Source organism: Trachurus trachurus, assembly GCF_905171665.1.
Source record: "Trachurus trachurus genome assembly, chromosome: 20".
NCBI lineage: Eukaryota > Metazoa > Chordata > Actinopteri > Carangiformes > Carangidae > Trachurus > Trachurus trachurus.
The window spans coordinates 9,993,519-10,012,526 of NC_139911.1; the positions used below are offsets into that span (position 1 = coordinate 9,993,519).

The 19,008-nt window shown below is 42.7% G+C and overlaps 1 protein-coding gene across 1 annotated transcript; it reads right to left on the reverse strand.

Moving 5' to 3' along the window:
• Positions 1 to 1,518: 1,518 nt before the first annotated feature.
• On the reverse strand, positions 1,519 to 17,306 carry bmi1a (bmi1 polycomb ring finger oncogene 1a). The gene is made up of 18 exons (XM_083995265.1): positions 17,008 to 17,306; positions 15,889 to 16,000; positions 14,864 to 14,927; positions 14,714 to 14,748; positions 13,734 to 13,794; positions 13,572 to 13,628; positions 13,436 to 13,489; positions 12,649 to 12,697; positions 10,837 to 11,262; positions 6,888 to 7,022; positions 6,502 to 6,598; positions 5,832 to 5,887; positions 5,032 to 5,079; positions 4,811 to 4,919; positions 4,073 to 4,112; positions 3,641 to 3,739; positions 3,382 to 3,462; positions 1,519 to 2,874 (listed from the first exon to the last, which is right to left on the reverse strand). The coding sequence occupies exons 1-18, from the start codon at positions 17,144 to 17,146 to the stop codon at positions 2,488 to 2,490; spliced, it is 2,049 nt and encodes a 682-aa protein (XP_083851391.1). The 5' UTR covers positions 17,147 to 17,306; the 3' UTR covers positions 1,519 to 2,487.
• Between the last annotated feature and the right edge of the window lie 1,702 nt (positions 17,307 to 19,008).

Below are 19,008 nucleotides of genomic sequence, written 5' to 3' on the forward strand. Positions count from 1 at the left end.
TAAACAGATTATTGGCTCTATTTTCGTTGTAGCCTATATCTTATTTTATAAGCAGAAAATAGAGGGCTGGGTAAAAGGAAAATAGCGGCAGTTGTGATGTATGAAATATTCATGATGGCTTATAGCCTATATAAAGAGCATAATTTATAAATGAACAAAAATGTGTCCAATCTGACACGTTAGTCAACAGTGTTTGTTGACTGAACAGCTGAGTGAAAGGTAAGATATCTATAGGTTAGATTCAGGTGACAAGGTAGCGATTTCTTTTTTTTTCAGAGCTTATTCATCGATATCTGTGCTACATTTTTTCCCCACAATTTCCTTATCTGATCAGTTGTTGTTTTTTTTTAAAGATTTCAATATAGATTTCATTTTTGATAAATATTAAACCCTGCACCAACACAGTTTTTTTCGACTCTTCACTTCGGATGTAAACGTTGTTAATTTTATGCAGAGGTAGGCTATGATCGCATTACATAAAAAGAGGTTTATTGCTCAGGTAAATAAGCCCCAGATGGGCAGATACTTCCATGTAGCTACTGAATCCAGAGACATTTTCTCCCTTTTACAACTTATATTTACGTTATAGCCTATCCTTTAATAATGAAGTTTTTTTCTGAAACCTTATTTGCGAAATTAAAATGTTATCACATGATAATCACATGATAATAGCCTACAGCTGTTTGAATCTTTTACCTGTTTATCAAAGTCTGACACTTTTTCTGATTAATTCACGTAAAATCTAATTCTATTGAAATAGATCTGATTAGCCTGACAAATATATCAGAAATAAGAGATTTAATCATCACATTTTTTTACTCTTAATAATCAATCTCATTTATGTAATTATGAAAAATAGATAATAAAAGTGGAATTAATTAGCCAATATAACCTAGGCTATAAAAATCATTAATTCGTTAGAAATCGTTAGAATCTAATCTAATCATAAAATACCTGAAATCACTGTTTAGCCTAATGATTCCGAAATATGAGCAAATGCGAATTTTGATTAAGGCTGAAAATTAAAATTAATTAAAATCGGTAAACAGTTGTTGACGCATTAGATAGGCTACACATGAGACTACAGATTTTCTTTTTCATTTTATTCTAATTTTTCCACTAATGCGGACTTCTCTTCAGTGCAGTGAGATGCAGTGACTCGCGTGATAAATCATCACTAGAAAACAATGATAAAGGCTTCTGTCTTAATTGAATGTAGCCTATTGAGGAAGCTGATTTGATCCCGGCCCAGCCTCCTCCTCCTCCTCCTCCTCCTGTGTAACTTCGTTATCTATCAGCGCTGATTCAGACAGACATCTGGCGCTTTGAACCGTCTGCCCCTTCAATTATTCCTTTATTCATTTCAATGCAGAGCAGCAGACTCACCAATGGGCTTCCGTAACCACAAATAAAACTGTCAAAAATAGAAATTAGAATAAATAATAATAATAATAAAATAGAGCCGACTTCTTCCGTAAGTGTAAAATGTTTTTATTTAGATGTTTTATACTGTGCAACAGTAACAATACAATAAGTTGTCCATACAATCGAGCGATACAAATACGGGAAACACGGGAGACATCAAAACATCTGTCAACTGAGCATGAGATGGAGCTGAACAGGAGCCCAAGTCATTCCTTCAGAACAAAAAGGGGGAATAAGAACATCGCTGATTAAATATGCATTTTGTTTCTATTTACACGTGGATTCTCTAAAACTGCTTATGACGTGCTAAAGACGTGAGGGATAAGCAATCCGATTCCACTGCAGCTACAAGAAAGTTTGTTTTTTTTCCTCCAGTAAAAGGCAAAGAAAAGTTGATTTAAAAAAAAAAACTTCCAAAGGCATTTAAATTCCCGTGAAGCCAACAGCGCTATACAAATGTATTTTAGCCTCTAGGCCTATAACTTTCATTGGAACAATGATCGATGCCTGAAAAGCTTCCACGAAAAAAACCCGTCCGACATGTGAGATAAAACCACGCGGGATCCTCTCTCCTCAAAGAAAAGTGTTCTCATGAGCATGCATGTTTAAATTGACAGCTTCAAAAATATCCCAACACACATGAAATATTCATGATAAACACGCTGAATTTGAAAAATGTAAAAGAAAATATAAAAGACTATCTTCAGTCATTTCTGTAAAATAAAGATGTAGCTTTAAAAAGTGGGTAAATGTCTGCCTGCCATTCTGCTGTCCAACTCTTTTTTTTTCCTTTTTCTTTTTACCCAACATCAACATTTTCTTTCTTATTAAAATTCCCACGCCACCAAAACGTCCTCATTCTTTTTATTTTGAAATGTCTCTGATTCCACTACGTTTAAAACTTACATATGATGCCGTAATATTTATAACAACAAATGGAGAGAGAGAAAGAGAGATAACATTGTCTACACAATGGAACTACATTGGCATGAAAACGGTATTATTAGCTGAGCGGGAGTCTGGCGTTGGCTGGTCCGGTCCGGTTTGGTCCGGAGCCCCGCGTCATCCGGAGGAGGTCGACGAGCCGTTCAGAGAAACCTTCCGGGGCTTGGTGCCTCCGCTGCCGGCGAACTGGCTGTAGGAGCGGCTCGGGGTGGAGGAGGGGGGGGCGGCTGTGGCGGTGGTGGCAGGGGTCCCGTTGACGTTGTTATTATTAGTACTGGGGCCGTGCAGGGGGAGCTGGGGGTGCGGGGACTGAGCCGGGGTGCCGGGGCTCGGCAGAGACGAGGACGTGGACGGAGCCCCCGCGGGACTGCCGGCTTTGTCGCTGGCAGAGTCGCTCTCTGGCCCGGATCTGCTCGTGCTGTTCTGGCCTTCCTGCTGCGCGTGGCTCACCTTCATCTTCTTACAGTTGGGTCGGACTCGGTACTTCAGGGGCAGAGGGCCGTTCTGTGGTGGAGAGGGAAGGTTTTATAAACTTTCAGAGCTAAGAAGCCTCCAGCCTCCTGTCAGTCTGTGGTTTTAATCAATTTGAAATCAAACACAATGATATCTGGCTCGACACAGGTAGAGAATTAAAAGCCTATAGGCTATCTAAAATAAATAATTGTAAATAAGTACATTTACATGTTTAATTTAATTTGCACCATTGGCAGCAGTTTTAGTTTAAATTCACTACTTTCAATGTACAGTGACTGGACAGTAGCCTCATCATTTCAGTGGTCAATAAATACTGAGTGACATTTTTTTGTTCCAAGTAGGCTAACAGTAGCCACTCTAAATGAAAAGATATTATCTATAACCATCTGATGAAGGTGGACATGGGTCTATCAATTCTTATCTGACAAAGCATATATCTCAAAAATTTCAATGATGCATTCTATGACATGCAGGAGACAGTTATTAAAATAAACTTATTGAAATCAAGTCTTCAATTTGCCCCCAAAAAAGCCTTACCCGTCTCCAAGTGTAGATATATGCTATATCCATTAATGTGTAGTAATCTTTGAGAGGTTCGTCCTCATACATGACCTCAACCTGAAGAGAGAGAGGGAAATAAAAACACAATAACACAGTTAATACACCTGCAATTAAAAAGTAAGACACTGAAAATGAATTTTGATATCACAATTTTGTTCACAAGATGGATTTCCATTTAAAAATATTGTGGATAAATAAATCATTTAAGATGAAAAAAAAAAGAAAAAAAAAAGACCTGGTAGGTATTTGGGATGTCCATTTTGCTGCGCAGAAACTTCCTCAGATGCATGACTGTCATGGCTGCCGGACACTGCAGGTACCTCTTGTTAGCCACCTGCACATCATATACATGCAAAACCATAAATGTTACAGTTCATCTGTATAAGATTATATTGATATAAGTCATCTGAATTGGTGCTGAGGACACAGAGGCTGGTCCACCTTAAAATCAGGAACAGAGTTTGCTTGACAAAAACAACGCAGTTGTGTCTCAGGAGAAAAGAAACAGTGTCCACATACACTTCAGCAGAGGTGGGAAACTAAATATTCATTAGTGGCCAAAAAAAAAAAAAAAGAATACGTTTGCAGGATGTTTCATCATAAAATCTACAGGAGTGATATAATGTTCAGAGAGAAATTCTAGAAAATCTAAATCAACTTTCAGTACCTGATCTTTAGACTGTTTTTCCTCCAATCCAACTCCCAGTCTGCACAGAAACAAAAGGAAAACAACATTAACATCTTCTCAAGTCTGTAATATTATTCATTTTCATGCCCATGCACTGCAATGCACTACCAATATTTGATTTTAATGTAAAAAATAAAATAATAAAAACCGTATGAAAAAATATGTACTTTGTAAAAAGAGACTTGATTGCGTTACTTTGATGTTAAGTGGCTGACTCATGTCCACATTGTTGTGTTGTGCCTGTGTGCTGTTATATATTAGTGCAAGGACACTACAGTCTGTATCTGTAAGACGTTGCTAAAATAAGGAACAGTCTCTTGGCATGATTTACTAACGACTGGAATAAACTAAACCAAAAACAAACTGGAACAAAAAGCCAATTTTTCTACTTTACAAAAAGAAAACAAAGGAGTGTAGTATGTTGTTGACAGTTGGAGCTATAAACTGGTGGAAAACAAGACTTCTTGATCCAGAGTAAACGACTGGTCCATAAACATTCACTAATACCACAGTCCTGTCTGTGTCTTAGCTTAGAGAATAACTAACACATAAACCCCAATGCACAACCATTACTCATGTTTTTTAAGGCTCAGAATAACCCCCCAAACTGATGCTAATTCTTTTTTTCTACACAAATATGAAGTAAAATGTGGCTGCAACAATCTTAAAAATAATCTCTTGCTTTAAAACACACACATGCCAGTGAGATGAGCCTACCTGCTCTGATCGAAGAACTCAATAGAGAGGCTGATGATCTCATCATCAGTAATTATTCTCTTCTCCTCGTCTGCCACCTCTCCTCGATCCTCATTGGATCCGTTTGAAGCTGCAGAAAAAACACACAATGCTTAATGTCAATACCACGAACACACACACAAAAATATTTTTCAATCTCCACTGTGGTGAACAAATCGAAACTGATGTGCCCTTATACTCACCATCTACAGGATGCTCTGCATAAAAGTCTCTCCTCCTCTTCATTTCATCTGAGGACACACAGAAAGGAGAGAAATTAAGAGTGTGCCCATTTTCAGGTTGCACAGATATATCCTTTTTTTGGTGTTTAATATTTGATCATGCAACATTTGATCATACTCTGTTTTTCTCCATGTGATTTACAGCAATTAATCTGAACTCATTTGATCAACACAACCAGACAAATGACATGATCACAGTGCCAGGGATGGACTGATTGGCTAAATTAATGTTTTGGCTCAATATATTTGATTACATCACACATTATTTCTCTCCCTATAACCGTCTTCCATACATTCCACTTCCTGTTTAACCATAACTCTCATACCTTCAGGAAGTGGAATAAATGTGAGACTTGGCAATGAGACAGGAGGAGATTTCCCTGACCTAGTTTGACAGGTTTTCTATCAGCAGCATATACAGGGCAACACAAAACAAAAGCAGTCCTTTAGAAGGTAACAACCACATGACAGCATGGAGCAGCTCAGCACGCACACCCCTGGATTAATAGCATATTCTCAAACACTAACCAACAGTTCACCAACACAGTGCATCCATGTTGAAACATGCTCCGATATTATTTGGGTTCATTAGCGTTTATTTATATCTGTGATTTCACAGAGGTGTGTATGGTTGATGCAATGGTGCATGAATGAGACGGCTAACCAGGAAGACTTCGAGAAAACTTGCAAATACAGAGACAGAGTGAAAGTAAACGCAGCGTGAACGAGATGCAGAGGCTGCCTCACAGTCGCGCTCTTACTTTTGAAGAGGCCGGGGACCAGCTTGTACACAATGTCCTGTAGAGTTTTGTCAGACCTGTAGAGAGGAAGAGAAACTTCAGTCAGCGCAATGACAAATTTGACATGTCAACGTTTTCAGTTAAGACTAGAAAAAGAAAAAAAAAAGAAAGTGATTGAGCTGGTTGAATTTTCCCGGTTTAGCCGAGTGTTTGGATAAAAAGACAAATGACAGCTTACGACCGACAGGCTCGTTTTCTTGTTTGTACATGCCGTTTAAGATAAATGCTCCTAATCACAGCGCACACACAATCTCTGTGTAACACACAAGACACCCACAGCAGCTATTAAAGGCTGTGGGAAATCTCATGTTGTTATATTACATAAGTGGTCTGCAATTGTTCTTTATGTCTGAATATTATAAACCAATTATTGGCTGATCCAGCTGCTCAGTGGGGAAAACAAAAGGGGGAAACCACAAAGGACCGAGAAACAGGAAACAAAGAACGTTCTAACTTTTATCACCTCTGCTTAGCTTTACATGTGGAAAAAATAAATTCTTCATATATGAGAGAGAATATTCAAAAGTCCTCTAACGTTTAGTAAGTTGATCTACGACACAGAAGAACAGGAGATACAATCTACATTTAAAAACAAGAATGCAGTGTAGACCATAATAGGCACAGTTCTCACCTAATGTTGAGCAGAGGCTTGGTTTTATGCACTTGTACATCACAGATGGGACAGTATTTGCTGGTTTCCAAGTAGCGCACAATGCACATCTTGCAGACTGTAAAACCATAAACAAAGAGAGAGACAGAAAAAAGAGAGAGAAAATCAGATTTAATCTGAAAGGATATCCTGAATCTGAACTGGCACGCTATTGGTGGATCTGGTTCAAGGGATTTTTCTCTTTTTTTTTCTTTTTTTTGCTAAAACTGGTTAGGTTTGAATTTAAGTATATGTGCAGGAAAACATGGAATAAAATTCTACAACCATAGAATATAGCCATAACATTTCCTTTTGTAATTTTTCCATCTACAGCCAAAGAGGAGTTCCTTGGTGATGTTGTTTCTTACATGAATGGAGACATTCGATGATGGTGGTCGCGTCTATGAAATATCCTCCACACAGGACGCACATAAGGTGAGGGTTGAGCTCCGTGATCTTTATCCTGGTGGTTCGATGCATGGTGAGGGAAAGCAACAACAATCCTGCGTGGTGGGGAAAAACACACACACAACAGAACAAGTCAAAACAATGCGTGCATGGCAGGAGGAGAGAGAGAAAGAGAGGAGGGGGCAGGAGAGCAGGCTGCAGGTTTGAGCCATTTGGAAAGAAAAAGCGCGCTGTTTGTTTTGACTGTGTTAAAGCAACATCATCTTTTATGCTAATCCCATAATAAGCAAAGGGGACTGTGCTTGGTGGCGGATTGATACCTGACCGCAGACGTGCAGGGAATTAGTAATCATAAATCAATCATTTGGCAATGAGAGATCGAACAGTTGCCACCGTCGTCAGATCAAAGCGTCTCTGTGGCGCAGGAATGAGTAACAACAGAGAAGAGAAAAGGCGCAGAGTGGTTTCATTTCTGCAGATCTGGGCACAGCGTGCCACATCGGAGAAGTTTGATCGTTTGGCACCTTTTTTTATAAATTTTATTTTAAATTAAATCTGGACTCAAGCGCGAGAGTCTCGGGTTTAAATTATAGACGACGTGATTGACAGAAACCTGTGGAAATAAAACACATCACTACAACACAGCATCAACAGGTTTATATAGGATGATACAAACATCTGTGTTTCAGATGAGTCTGACTGATCTGATGGTGGTCGCTTCCGTTAATAAACCCATATTTTGGTGAGAATTAATAGGTGGCGCGTGGGGACGGTGGAGCCCCGGGCTGAGAGAGGGGAGGGGGGGCGGGGGGTGATAGGAGACACCAGATCACCGCGTCAGGTGTGCCACACAGGCTGTAAGGAGGGGAGGGGGGGGGGGGACCTGAGCGTTTCTATGGCAACTCCTTTTGCTTTTTAGCCCCACATGGTTGATCGCCAGTGACCAGAACGAGGCAGGATGTCAAAACCAAAACAACAACAGTAACAAGCAGCCGAGCTGCCGGTGAGCAGAGCTGGAGGTGGTGGTGGTGCTGAGGGAGGGGAGGTTGGAGGGAGTGGGGGGGGGACACCGGAGGCTCCTCGTCCCCCCTCCGCGGCGCACAGACAGACAGCGGCTGGACTTGCCAGGCTGCCGACAGCACGGCTGCCATTTTGTGGAGGAAAAAAAAAAAAAAAAAAAAGCCCGTATCGGTTCAACGGGCTGCGGGGATTCCTTCGAAACGGGGGGCGAATAAAAACCACGACCCACCCGCTTCCAACATCTTCACGGACCGCGACGAGGAGAGCGTGTTTATGTGTGAGTGTGTGTGAGTGTGTGTGTATCCAACTCTCTCGCTCTCTCTCTCTCTCTGCTCTACACTCGTTCGCTTTTTTCTCTTTTTTTGCGCCGTGTTTTTCATGGCGAGTGCGCGATAACCAGCGCCGCGCAGCACCAACATGGCCAGACAGCAGCAGCGACTGCGCCGAAGTTGAAGCTCACACTGGATCATACTTCTTTATTCTGCGCCATTGTCAAAGTGAAGTCACACACACACTCACCAGACACACACGGACACACACACGGAGCCTTTCACACACCCGATGATTCTTCAGAGCCACGGAAACTGTGGAATAAGTCACACAGAGCTAAAGTATCTCACTATTAATGAGCCACGAGGTGGATTTATCTTGGACAGGCTGCACGACAATAATCTAATAATAATAATTATGTTATACAGACTGAGCCGTGGCGCCCTTTGCTGTCATTTGGAGAAATAAAAACAGAGCCATTAAAAAAAAAAAAGTGGAAACGCAGCCCCGTGGACTGGACGCGAGGAGCTGACCCTCTTTAAAGGCTGGGTGACAGCCAGCCAGCCCAGCTATGAACCCGCACTGTTACTTTATGGAGCCACAGCCGGCACCGTGCCCGAGTCCCGGCCGGTCTCAATGCTCCAACCGACCTCTCCTGGCCGCTTCTGAACAGACCACTTGCGGGCGAGTTTGGACAGAGACCCGGTTCAAAAAGAGTTGGAAGAGGCGGCGGGGGAGAGAGAGATGCCTCACACATGGATAATGATGGATAATGTCCACATATATGCAGGGGAGCCTGTTGCGCCATTAATCGATTGACTGGTGTTTGGACAACTGCTCTCCTTCTGTCCTAAGGGAGCCGCGTTCCTGCTCACTTTATAAGACTTGAAGTCAATCGGTCCATAAATCCCCCCCCCCCCCCCCAAAAAAAAAAAAAAACCTCACATAAATTCATCATCTGTGGTGAGAACGAAAGCTGCAGCAGCAACCAGGCAACACAACGCTGCAGAGTGTGATGGATCCAGAAACACTGATTGCACATATATGTAGAACAACACACCACACACACACAGTCACACACACTTAAAACAGACAGCTGTGTGTTTTAATTATGGATCCAGCGATGATGGCACAATTAATTCTGGCCAGCTTTACATTGAGCCTTTAATTCTCTCAAAGTAATCCAGACATTTCTCCGGGCTCTCGCAGTGACCCACAGTCCTGCCCACCTCATTTATTCCCCAAACGAGAGCAGTTCCTCTTGTAAAGGTTCCCCTTACGCTTAAATCAACAGCAGCTGGAAATAACCCAATTAAAATCAGCAATGGGGGAAAAAACCAAGAGCCCTTGTTGTCAGTGAATTTAGAAAAGCGCGAATTAAAGAGCCTGAGTGGAGATTCCCAATCGCCCACATGACTCAAACTTCTCCAAGTCAACACAGAGAGGGAACTTTTATTCAGCTTGCTGCAGACTTACACACTGTGATCCATCCACTGTGCCATGAGCTGCGTTATCACCTCTATTCACAGACCTGTGAGTCTGTCAACCTGCAGTCCAAGCTCAGGGTGGTGGTGGACATTCATTTTTAAATCATTAACCACACATAAGGCTTCACAACTGCATCCATGAGGAAAATGATAATTTTTTCTCCCACCACCACCCCCCCTTCATGAAGGGAAAAGCCCTGAGCTCGTGTGTGTGTGTCACCAGCCTCACACAATGCACCCGCATTCAATAGGCTATAGGCTACTGGAGGGGGAAATATGGAAATCCAGAATGAGCTTTAATGTCAACAAACAGATCTGTGGTGGACGAAGCTCGTGTGAATTTCGGTGAGTTGGTCGATGCTGTGGCAGCTCGGTGAGACACAGCCACCTCTTTGTACCCTGGCCGACCACTCGCCCATATGGAGGCTTGCATTTTTTTTTTTTAATTTCTCAGAAACTCAACCATTCTTCATAATCCACATGATCATGCACGAAGACACAAGCAGCCACGGTGCGTGTTTATCATAGAGCCAGTGTTTCCAAAAGAAGCAGGCATGAAACATTTATGCACAATTGAAACTGGTTCGCCTCCTTGTCACGTCCGTGGGACCAATCCAAGTTAAGTTAATAAATCCAAAATTTGATCATATTGACCGAAAAACATCACGACATACGGTTCCTAAGACCCCAAACATCCCAACTCTATAACCTGAGGACGCTGTGTGGACACTGGAGCTCACAAGGACCGTTTGGAGCACTTGCTACTGTTAACATCTCAGCCAACACAGCCTGGTTCACCAGAGATCTCCCACTTTACCTAAATCTATACGATGCAATGCAAAAGCCAACCGCTATCAACTTATACGGACACGTTACTCAGGGCTGGATAATGCAACATCGGGTGTGCGTGGGTCAAAATTCACGTTTGTGCCCGAGCGGGGAACATATTTTGCAAACGGGAAAAAAAAGTGGTGCGCAGACACACACGGAGCTCCACGTCGGTGATCGCTGCAGCCACCGTTGAAACCTCCACATCCACCGCTGGATCGGTGCGTAGAAAAACACAAAAGCACAAACCCCAAACCTCCGCTTCTGCCCCCGTTAGTTAGAGACGATATTGAAGCAGACGTACCTGGAGGCTGGGCTGGGAATCCGTGGGTCTTGAGGCGAATAGACAATGAAAGTTGGGAGGCGATCAGCAGAAAATGAATAGGAGCCGAGCCGCCATCTTGAAGCAGGCTGCAGACGCTGTCAGTGGCGGAGAGCGCACGGCGGACCAGAGCGCATTTCAGATGTGCGAATAAAAACTCCCTCTTTTCTCCTTCGCTTACGCGCCGTGTGCGTATCCGATCCGCGGCTTCGAGAGAGCCCGCTCCTCCGGCTTCGGCTCGGAAAGGTTCCCACTTCGGCACCGACAACTTTGCCTCCAAAACATTCGCTTCACCCCCAGTAATATGCAGCAGTGTGTGTGTGCTCAGTGGAAACTGACACCGTCCCCAAAATGGCTTGTAGTTCGACCGCCCCGCTTTGGTCACGTGGTCTCGTTGCTTAAGGGTGCCTAGGAATTACTGTCGGTGTACGCTGTTTCTCCTGATCTACTACGCACGACATAAAATAACACACAAAACACACACATGTACACGTGAATATGTTTTTAACCGCGAAATCCAATAAACCACTCGGTGGTTTGCGTTTTATTTGAGTCGTTCTGACACCGAGCAGCTGCTTAAAGGCGCCTAAAAACTCCTGTCGGTGTATTCTGCTCTTTCTAATGTATGACGCATGATTTTAAATAAGCCATAGGCTGCAACACACATGTAGTTTGTTGCACTTTAACCAGGTAACGCCACGAGCACGGCACGGATAACCTGAGTCCTCCTCCTCTTTGCTCCAACAGCTCCACGATCAGGGGCATGCAGAAAGAAAAAGTAGACCAGGCGGTTGATGGTGTGCCCTCGTCTCTCTGATGTTAAAAATAACGGCAGCACGCCCACGCACTCACACACACGGTCGTGTCGTTGTGGCCGTCAAAATGCCTCAATGCACTTCACTCCAACGTGAAGTCTATTGGAGAACCGGGCAGCTGCCTAATTCATCTCTGCTGCTCGTTGCTTTCAGGAGCCCCACGCTTGGCTAAAAATGCGTCCATGTGACAAATGGCTCTGGTGTCAAACCTTTGTCACAGGCTGTCCTGACATCTGAAGGAAAAAAAAAATGCGCCTCAACTTCCACTTGATGAATTGAATGAATCGGAGCCCTTATCCTCCAGCCAGCGCCGCACAACATGAAGGCATCGCGGATATTTATGGAATCTGAGCCGCTGTGGTGCTTCAGCTCAGGGAAAACTCTCAGAGCCGAGGTGGATGCAGAAGGCAGGAGAAAGTCTAAAAAGGGGGGGAGTAGATTTTTTTTTATAGTGCAACAAAGTGAACAAAGTTTAGAAAAAAAATGTGTGTGTAGTCTTTAAAAAAAGAAAAAAAAAACTCCCATCAGCCCCAGCCCTTCGGAAAAAGCTGGACTGAGCCTGTACCAAATGCTGCAGGACACAAAATAGACTGCTGTCACGCAACTATGGCAAAAATCCTATTCAGGATGGTTAGGTGCTGACAAAACACATGTGCACCAGTTACTTTACTGGCTCCATATTCCAACACCCTCACCGACACATTCACAATAAGACAACGACCAACGATCATTTAAAAACACTTCTCCCATGTCACCGAAGGGACTTTTGTCAAAAACACAAGGAGCCTGAGGTGAGAAATCAGAGCACAAGGGGGATTTTTTTTTTCCTTTAGAAAATTTTCAGTTTTAATTGAGAATACATAAATTGGAATAATTATCGTCTCATATATATGTCATATCAATCTCAGGTAAACAAAACAAGTTAGAAAGAAGAAGCAGCCGGTGGAGTTGAGTTGAGGGCACCGGCGTCACATCTGACTGGCTTTCTCCACACTCTTGGCAGCGTCTTTCAACTTTCCCACCAAATCCTGAAAACAAAGAAGCACTGGTCAAATTCAACGGGAATAAAAACGCAGATGCAACATACCCAGAGGGGAAAACTTAAAATATTCAAAGGAGAAAAAAATATGCAATGGATACTGCTCATTATAAATAAGATTTAGACTTGAATAAGTTTGCATCCTTAATTTCACATCGAGACTGAAGATGAAGTCCGAACTGAATTCACCAACTGTTCTGCATCGTGAATCCGACTTCAGCCACATGATTTAAATACGCATCAGTATAGTGTTTGTTCAAGGAGCAGTTCTTGTTCTTAGTAGTTCGGCTGGATGCAGCGCCATCAGTTCAATCTCTCAGTCTTATCTTTCAGAGTTGCATGCAGCAATGTGACTGAACCCGAGGACAGGGGCTGTTGTGATGATGCAGCGATGAAAATGACTTTAATGCGCAAGAAGTCACTGAAAAGTAATTTCATTTATTATGTGGAACCCATAGATTGACTGATAAATAAGTTCACACGTGTAATTTCTTTTGGGAGATCCTCTGTAAAGAAGAGGAGAAATGCCCTACAGCAAATCAGCCCAACAATCTTTCTTTCTTTCTTTTTTATTTTGTTTGTGCCGGCTGGATGCGGTGCGTAAAGGCGACTCCATCCATGACGCAACTGCAAGAAAAGTCCGACACTGAACAGATGAACAACTGATGTCATGTGTGCGTCCACAAACAAGCAAGAGCAGGAGAGAGTGTGCAGTCGTCTCTCCTACCTGTAGCTGCTCCATTGTGCAGGTGAAGTTGATGTCCTCCGAGGTTCCTTCGTTCTAACAGATGGGAACAGACACGGTCACAAACACACCAAAGGGAAAGCCAAAGAGGAGGTGTGTGTGTATAAAAGTGTGTTACCTCCGTGTTCAGTGAAATCAAGTAGAAAGGCTCGTTGACCTTATCGACCTGTGCGTTCTGTCAGATGAAAAAAAAAAACACTTTAGCAAACTTTGGTTTCAGTTTTACTGTGGCACATTAAAACATTTTGCTGCACGAGGTCACGAGCTGTGTGATCTATACCTTCATCTGGTACTGCAGACGCCAGGAAACGTCGTTTATCTGAGGTGCGCGCCTTCCTATGCTACAGAAGAAAAGACACAAGACACGTTGTTGCATCTGCTTCTGTAAACTCAAAGGATTATGCTGCAAAGGGCATTCATCAGTTCATTCATTGGCATCAAACTTAGAGTTCATTTCTGTTTTTCCTCCTCAGTTTACCTCTGTTATAAAGTACCTACTACATTTCTTCAGTTCCAGAAGAACATAAGATAATATAAGATATTAAAGCAAAAAAGTTCAGGTGGATAATATACTACACTGCCATCTAACTCCTCGATATGTTAACAGTTATAAACCAGTGGTTTCAGATTATTGACACACATGCTCCATGGCTGAGTGTGTGCTAGAATATTTGGGAGTGATCAGAGTATTTTCTCCGGTTTCTGTTTAATTAGACAATTTCCCTGCAACCGTTTTAAAAATCAGTCTGGCGACATGATGGCACTTGTGGTCACAAAGACGCTTTGTTTAATGAGCGTCAATACAGCAGCATTTACTTTGCGTTCATTCATGCTGCTTATCCTTTTCCACCGGACAGACAAAATTCAGAAAGACCCTCTCTGTCTGTCTAGCTCAGGGCTGCTCCCTCCTCCCCACTTTTTTTTTTTTTTTTTTTAATAAAAAAAGAGATTCGGACAAAAGTCTTGTTAATTTTTTTTATATTGACCCGTGCGTCTTTTTTCTTCTTTCTCCAACATGAATGGTTTCCTTAAGTCATAAAAAATGGATCAACGTTTGACCTCCAGCTTGAAATCCTCAATAAACCGTGAACGTGCAAAATCGCTGAGTTAATAATTCTGCAGTGTTAAACTCCCAGCTCTCTGGTGCCCCAGTGTCGTCTTGATCTGAGCAAAACAACCTTTTCACCCCCCAAAATAACATCAGCTCCACAAATCTCTGTGCCACTGACAGCTCCCTGCAGCAGGCAGCACCAGGCTTACCTTGCTAATAGACGGTCCAGTTCTTTTTTATGCTTCTGTAAAACAAAACAAGTATCATTGTGTTGTGGGTGAGTCTGCCACAACTGCAAAACCACCTGAAAATAGTGTTTTAAAATGTTTTGAATTTCTGCAACTTTGCTTGAAATGTACCTGATATGCACTATAGAATATTTCTATTCTCTCTGCACTGAATGTGAGTTCTTCGAGGCAGGAGCTGCAGGAACAAAACACTTGAATCAGTTGATGTCACATCAGAATTAATTAGCACACATTGCAACCTGACCTTTTTTTTTTTTTTTTGCCTTTCCAGAAAATTACAGATTACAGGCAACACACATACCAGCCCTGCTTTAGTCTCATGCTGACATCTGCATTATCCAAAGAAACAATCATACAAAGTCTTCAAATGTTGGGAAAAAAACAGAACAATCTAAAAGCATTAGTTTTTTGTTTTTTTTAAGAAGTCAAACAGAAATGAAAAAATCAGAGGAAAATTCATAGAGGTCTGAAGGACTGGTTGTATATTGGTGCTTGTTGGTTTGGTGATCACACACACATAATAAAGGTTTAAACCTCTGATTGACACTTTCCTTTCTTTAATTATGAAAACACTCAGAGAGAAAGAAACCATTTTAAACTGATATGCATCAATTTGCTGTAAAACTCACAAGCAACGTCACCTTACAGGCTATCTGATCATATCAATTCTTCAAAACTGCCTCTAACTTGGCCCAATATTTAAACTAGGCTACAGGAAGACCGCTGCTGTTACACAAGCAGAGCATCTCATCTGTCAACACAACAACATCTTAACAACTGATTTCAGCACTGCAGCTTAAAACCAGTCTGTGGGTAATATTCTGTTCATTTATAGTTTCTTGTAGTTTTGAGTGAAACTGTGTGGGAAAAAAAATACATCTCACATGTTTAATTAATTTAATTTCCTGCAGCAAATCTATGACATGTCCCCATGGTCTCTATGGAGATGCAATTAACAGATAACATCGACGTGTAAACTGTACAATTCTGCATCGTGTTTCCTGTCAATGTGTAGGCTATTGTGGGGTTGTATACACTGACAGCTAATGGACCTATTTTTATAAACTCACCACGTGCACATGTTAAAGGTTAGAGCAGCGCGCGGTAGCTACAGGAAGCCTCCCTCTGTCACCTACCTTACGGTTGACTTGTCTGCGTTGTGTTTGACCGCCTCCAGTATGAAGGTGGTCGCTGCTGCGTGACTCTGCTTCAGCAGGATCTGGTCGATCCGCTTCAGCTCGGGCTGATCTGAAAACCATAAAATAACAGTAAATAAATGAATAGATAAAATACTATTAATTTAAAAAGGTGACAGGGATTCCGCTCTGCAGTTATGATAGGATCCAACCTCCTGTGGACGGAGGGGATGAGTTTTTTATTGGTCGGGATGATGTAGCCTATGGTTTTGCGATCCATATTGGGTTTTCCAGATTGACATGTGGAATGGAAATCAATGATGATTTGCATGTGAATGGGTCCCTCAGCTGCATCACCCATAGAGGGGAAGGGGAGGAGGAGGTGGAGGAGGAGAGGGGGGGTCCTTTGTTTGTTTGTGTAGTGAAAATTTCACTTTCTGAATAATCGTGCCATTAAAATGAGCTGTGATGCTGCAGAATCTGGACACATGGGGTATGGGAAGCAAGGAGAAGCAGCCATGACTAGAGTAGGAAGCTGTAGGCAACGAGGCATCCTACCAAAAACTCTGTTGTTATTTATGCATAATTTAACTTGCAGGCTGTTTACTGCTAACATGCAAAGGCGAGCACGGAGCACAACAACACGCAGAGCACAGCCCGGGTTCAAAGCGAGCAATCGGGTGCGATATTAGCCCAGACTGATGTGGATTTAAATGGTCTAACATGGTCTTTCCCAATATGCTGAGTGGACCTGATGCCAGTTATAATGACAAAGGGAATCCCGAGTGGCCGTGTGATTGTGTGACCGCTGCTGAATGTTAAACAGGCAGCAGAAAAGAGCTAAGATCGCTGTGCTGCGGCTGGTAGATAGATAGGCTATAGGCGGCTGCGCGCTCCCCACGAGAGATCGTAGGCTATATGCACAAACACCGGGGAACCGATGCCGAGAAGAGAACCTCTCGGAGAGACGAGAAAGAGCCACAGGGGGAAGAGAGGTTGGAAGCGCCGTTATAAAAAAAGAAATCCGCAAACGTCTTCCACACATCCAACACGGAGAGAAACCGGAAGCAGCGGCGGAGACAAAAGCTGTGTGCGGCGGGGGGAGAGGCGGCAGCTCACCGAGGACCGCGGGGTCTGCGTGAGAGGAGAGCAGGCTCCGGAAAGACGCGTCTAGCAGCACCTGGAAGCCGCTCTGGTCGAAGGAGGACAGGTCGGCGAGAGACTGCAGCCCTCTCTGCACAGACTCAGACAACTCCATTTTGCAAAACGGGTGACCCACGACACGAGACCACGTGACGGATCAGCTGATGTTGCGTGTGGAGCAGCAGCAAAGAGGCAAGGGGGGGCTGGCTCAGTCAGCAGAGGAGCTCGGTTTCTGATGCAGAGAGAGAGAGAGAGGGCTGCTGCTGCTGGTATATGTCGAGAAACCACTGGGGGATCCCGGGAAGGACGTTCAGGGAGCAGTGGATCTGGTCTATATCGAGGTTTTTTACTGTTGATGCAGTCGGAGCCTTTTGCTGCTGCAGCTCCGACCGCTGTGCACAGCAGCAGAGAGGCTGCACACAAAGTCCTGCAGCGGGGGCTCAGGGGCCACAAAGAGGTCATTGAAACGGTGACGCTTGGTTGTTGACTTCCCAAATAAATAAATAAAATGAAACGTGTGAGGTTGTGAACTCATTGCATCTTAAATAAATGCACCTGGTCTTTAATAAAATATAGAATAGATGTAGGCTTCCAACCATCCACACAAGCAGCAACACATTCACCTCTAGAAAATCTTTGTTACCATATAATTAGCCTAGTGTATCTTAATGTTTGGTTTATTATTGCCCTGCACCAAATAGAGATAAGATTACAGCAGATGTTAAATCTGTTGGACAGATTGTATCTCATTGAGTCCAAGGAAGATCTGAAAACTGGATTCTCTATCAGTTCCCCTATTAAAATGTAGCTGTGCCATACAGACAAAAACAGATGGAGGTATTTCTAGTTATGTTTTTTTTTTCTTTAATTGAGACAGTTAAAATGTGAAGTGTAGAACAACACAACATCCAGCTGTTTAGTCAATTTAATATAGGCTATATTCCTCTTGTAGGAGAGACCAGTTCCCAAAGTTTTGTCTATATAGGTTACATCTTTGCTACACAAAGCATCATTATATGGCTATGAAAAATAACATTTTACATTTTCACTTGGTCAGAAGATTTAAAATCTGTATAAATGTCTGATTTTTGAGATGCCCAGCTGACTTCAAATTCATTTCAGATTGAATTTAAGACAGCTGAGACATGTGGACTGTGCAGTTGCTGTTTAAAGTGAAGGCAGCATTGGACTCCTTGACTTAATTTCAAATGTTGTCTTTACAGTTTTGCCAACAATGGTTGTATCACAACTCCTGTTGAAACCTGTTCCAGTTCAACTCAGTCATCAGTCTTCTTCATTCGGTTTTAGCTTCTCTTATCAGAAAATACACTGAAGAGTTGAAACCATAGGGCCTTTAGGCTACTGATTGAACAGTTGAAATAATGGATTTTGTGTCAACTATCTGATCTTCAAATTTTGTACACTGTTTGCACGTGTGACTTGGGGAAACTGACGGCACTATTTATCCAGTGTGAGCTCAGTAACTCTGTCCATGCAGCTCCCTCTGTAGCTACTGACTTTAGATGACACCCCAGCGTCCCATCAAATCTGCAGTCATCTTGTTGGTACTATTTTCTACTATTTGTGCCTCTGCTGCAGTTGTTTCTCATGTGGGGAACTCCCCGGCTCGAGTCTTGAGGCAGTCATGAGGCAGTGTTAGTGAGCAGAGTAGGTCATTTTTAAATTTCCATTATGTCAGGGTAAAATATGTGCAATCAGTGTGTAAAGCTGTCTAGACTTGGAACGGCATGACAACTAACTCTGCAAAGACAGGAAATTCCTTTTTGTATGGTAACCAATATAACAGCATTTATAGCACTCTATGTGTTTTGATTGTATATTCTACTAATCCTTTGTTTTGGGTGGTTATATTGGGGCATATTTTAGAATAAAGATGTGGAGAAGAGAGGAGTGGAGGAAACCCCCTTCTTTGGGAAATGTTTTAGAAAATTGATGAACAATTGTTTCTTTTCATCC

Excerpts from the sequence above, each read along its gene's own strand:
- bmi1a (XM_083995265.1), bottom strand. The coding sequence starts at position 17,146 with ATGGAGTTGTCTGAGTCTGTGCAGAGAGGGCTGCAGTCTCTCGCCGAC. Across the intron at positions 11,263-12,648 it reads CAAGAGTGTGGAGAAAGCCA|GCACCCTTAAGCAACGAGAC; the intron begins GTCAGATGTGAC and ends AGTAATTCCTAG. Across the intron at positions 4,920-5,031 it reads TGCAGAGCATCCTGTAGATG|CTTCAAACGGATCCAATGAG; the intron begins GTGAGTATAAGG and ends TTTTTTCTGCAG.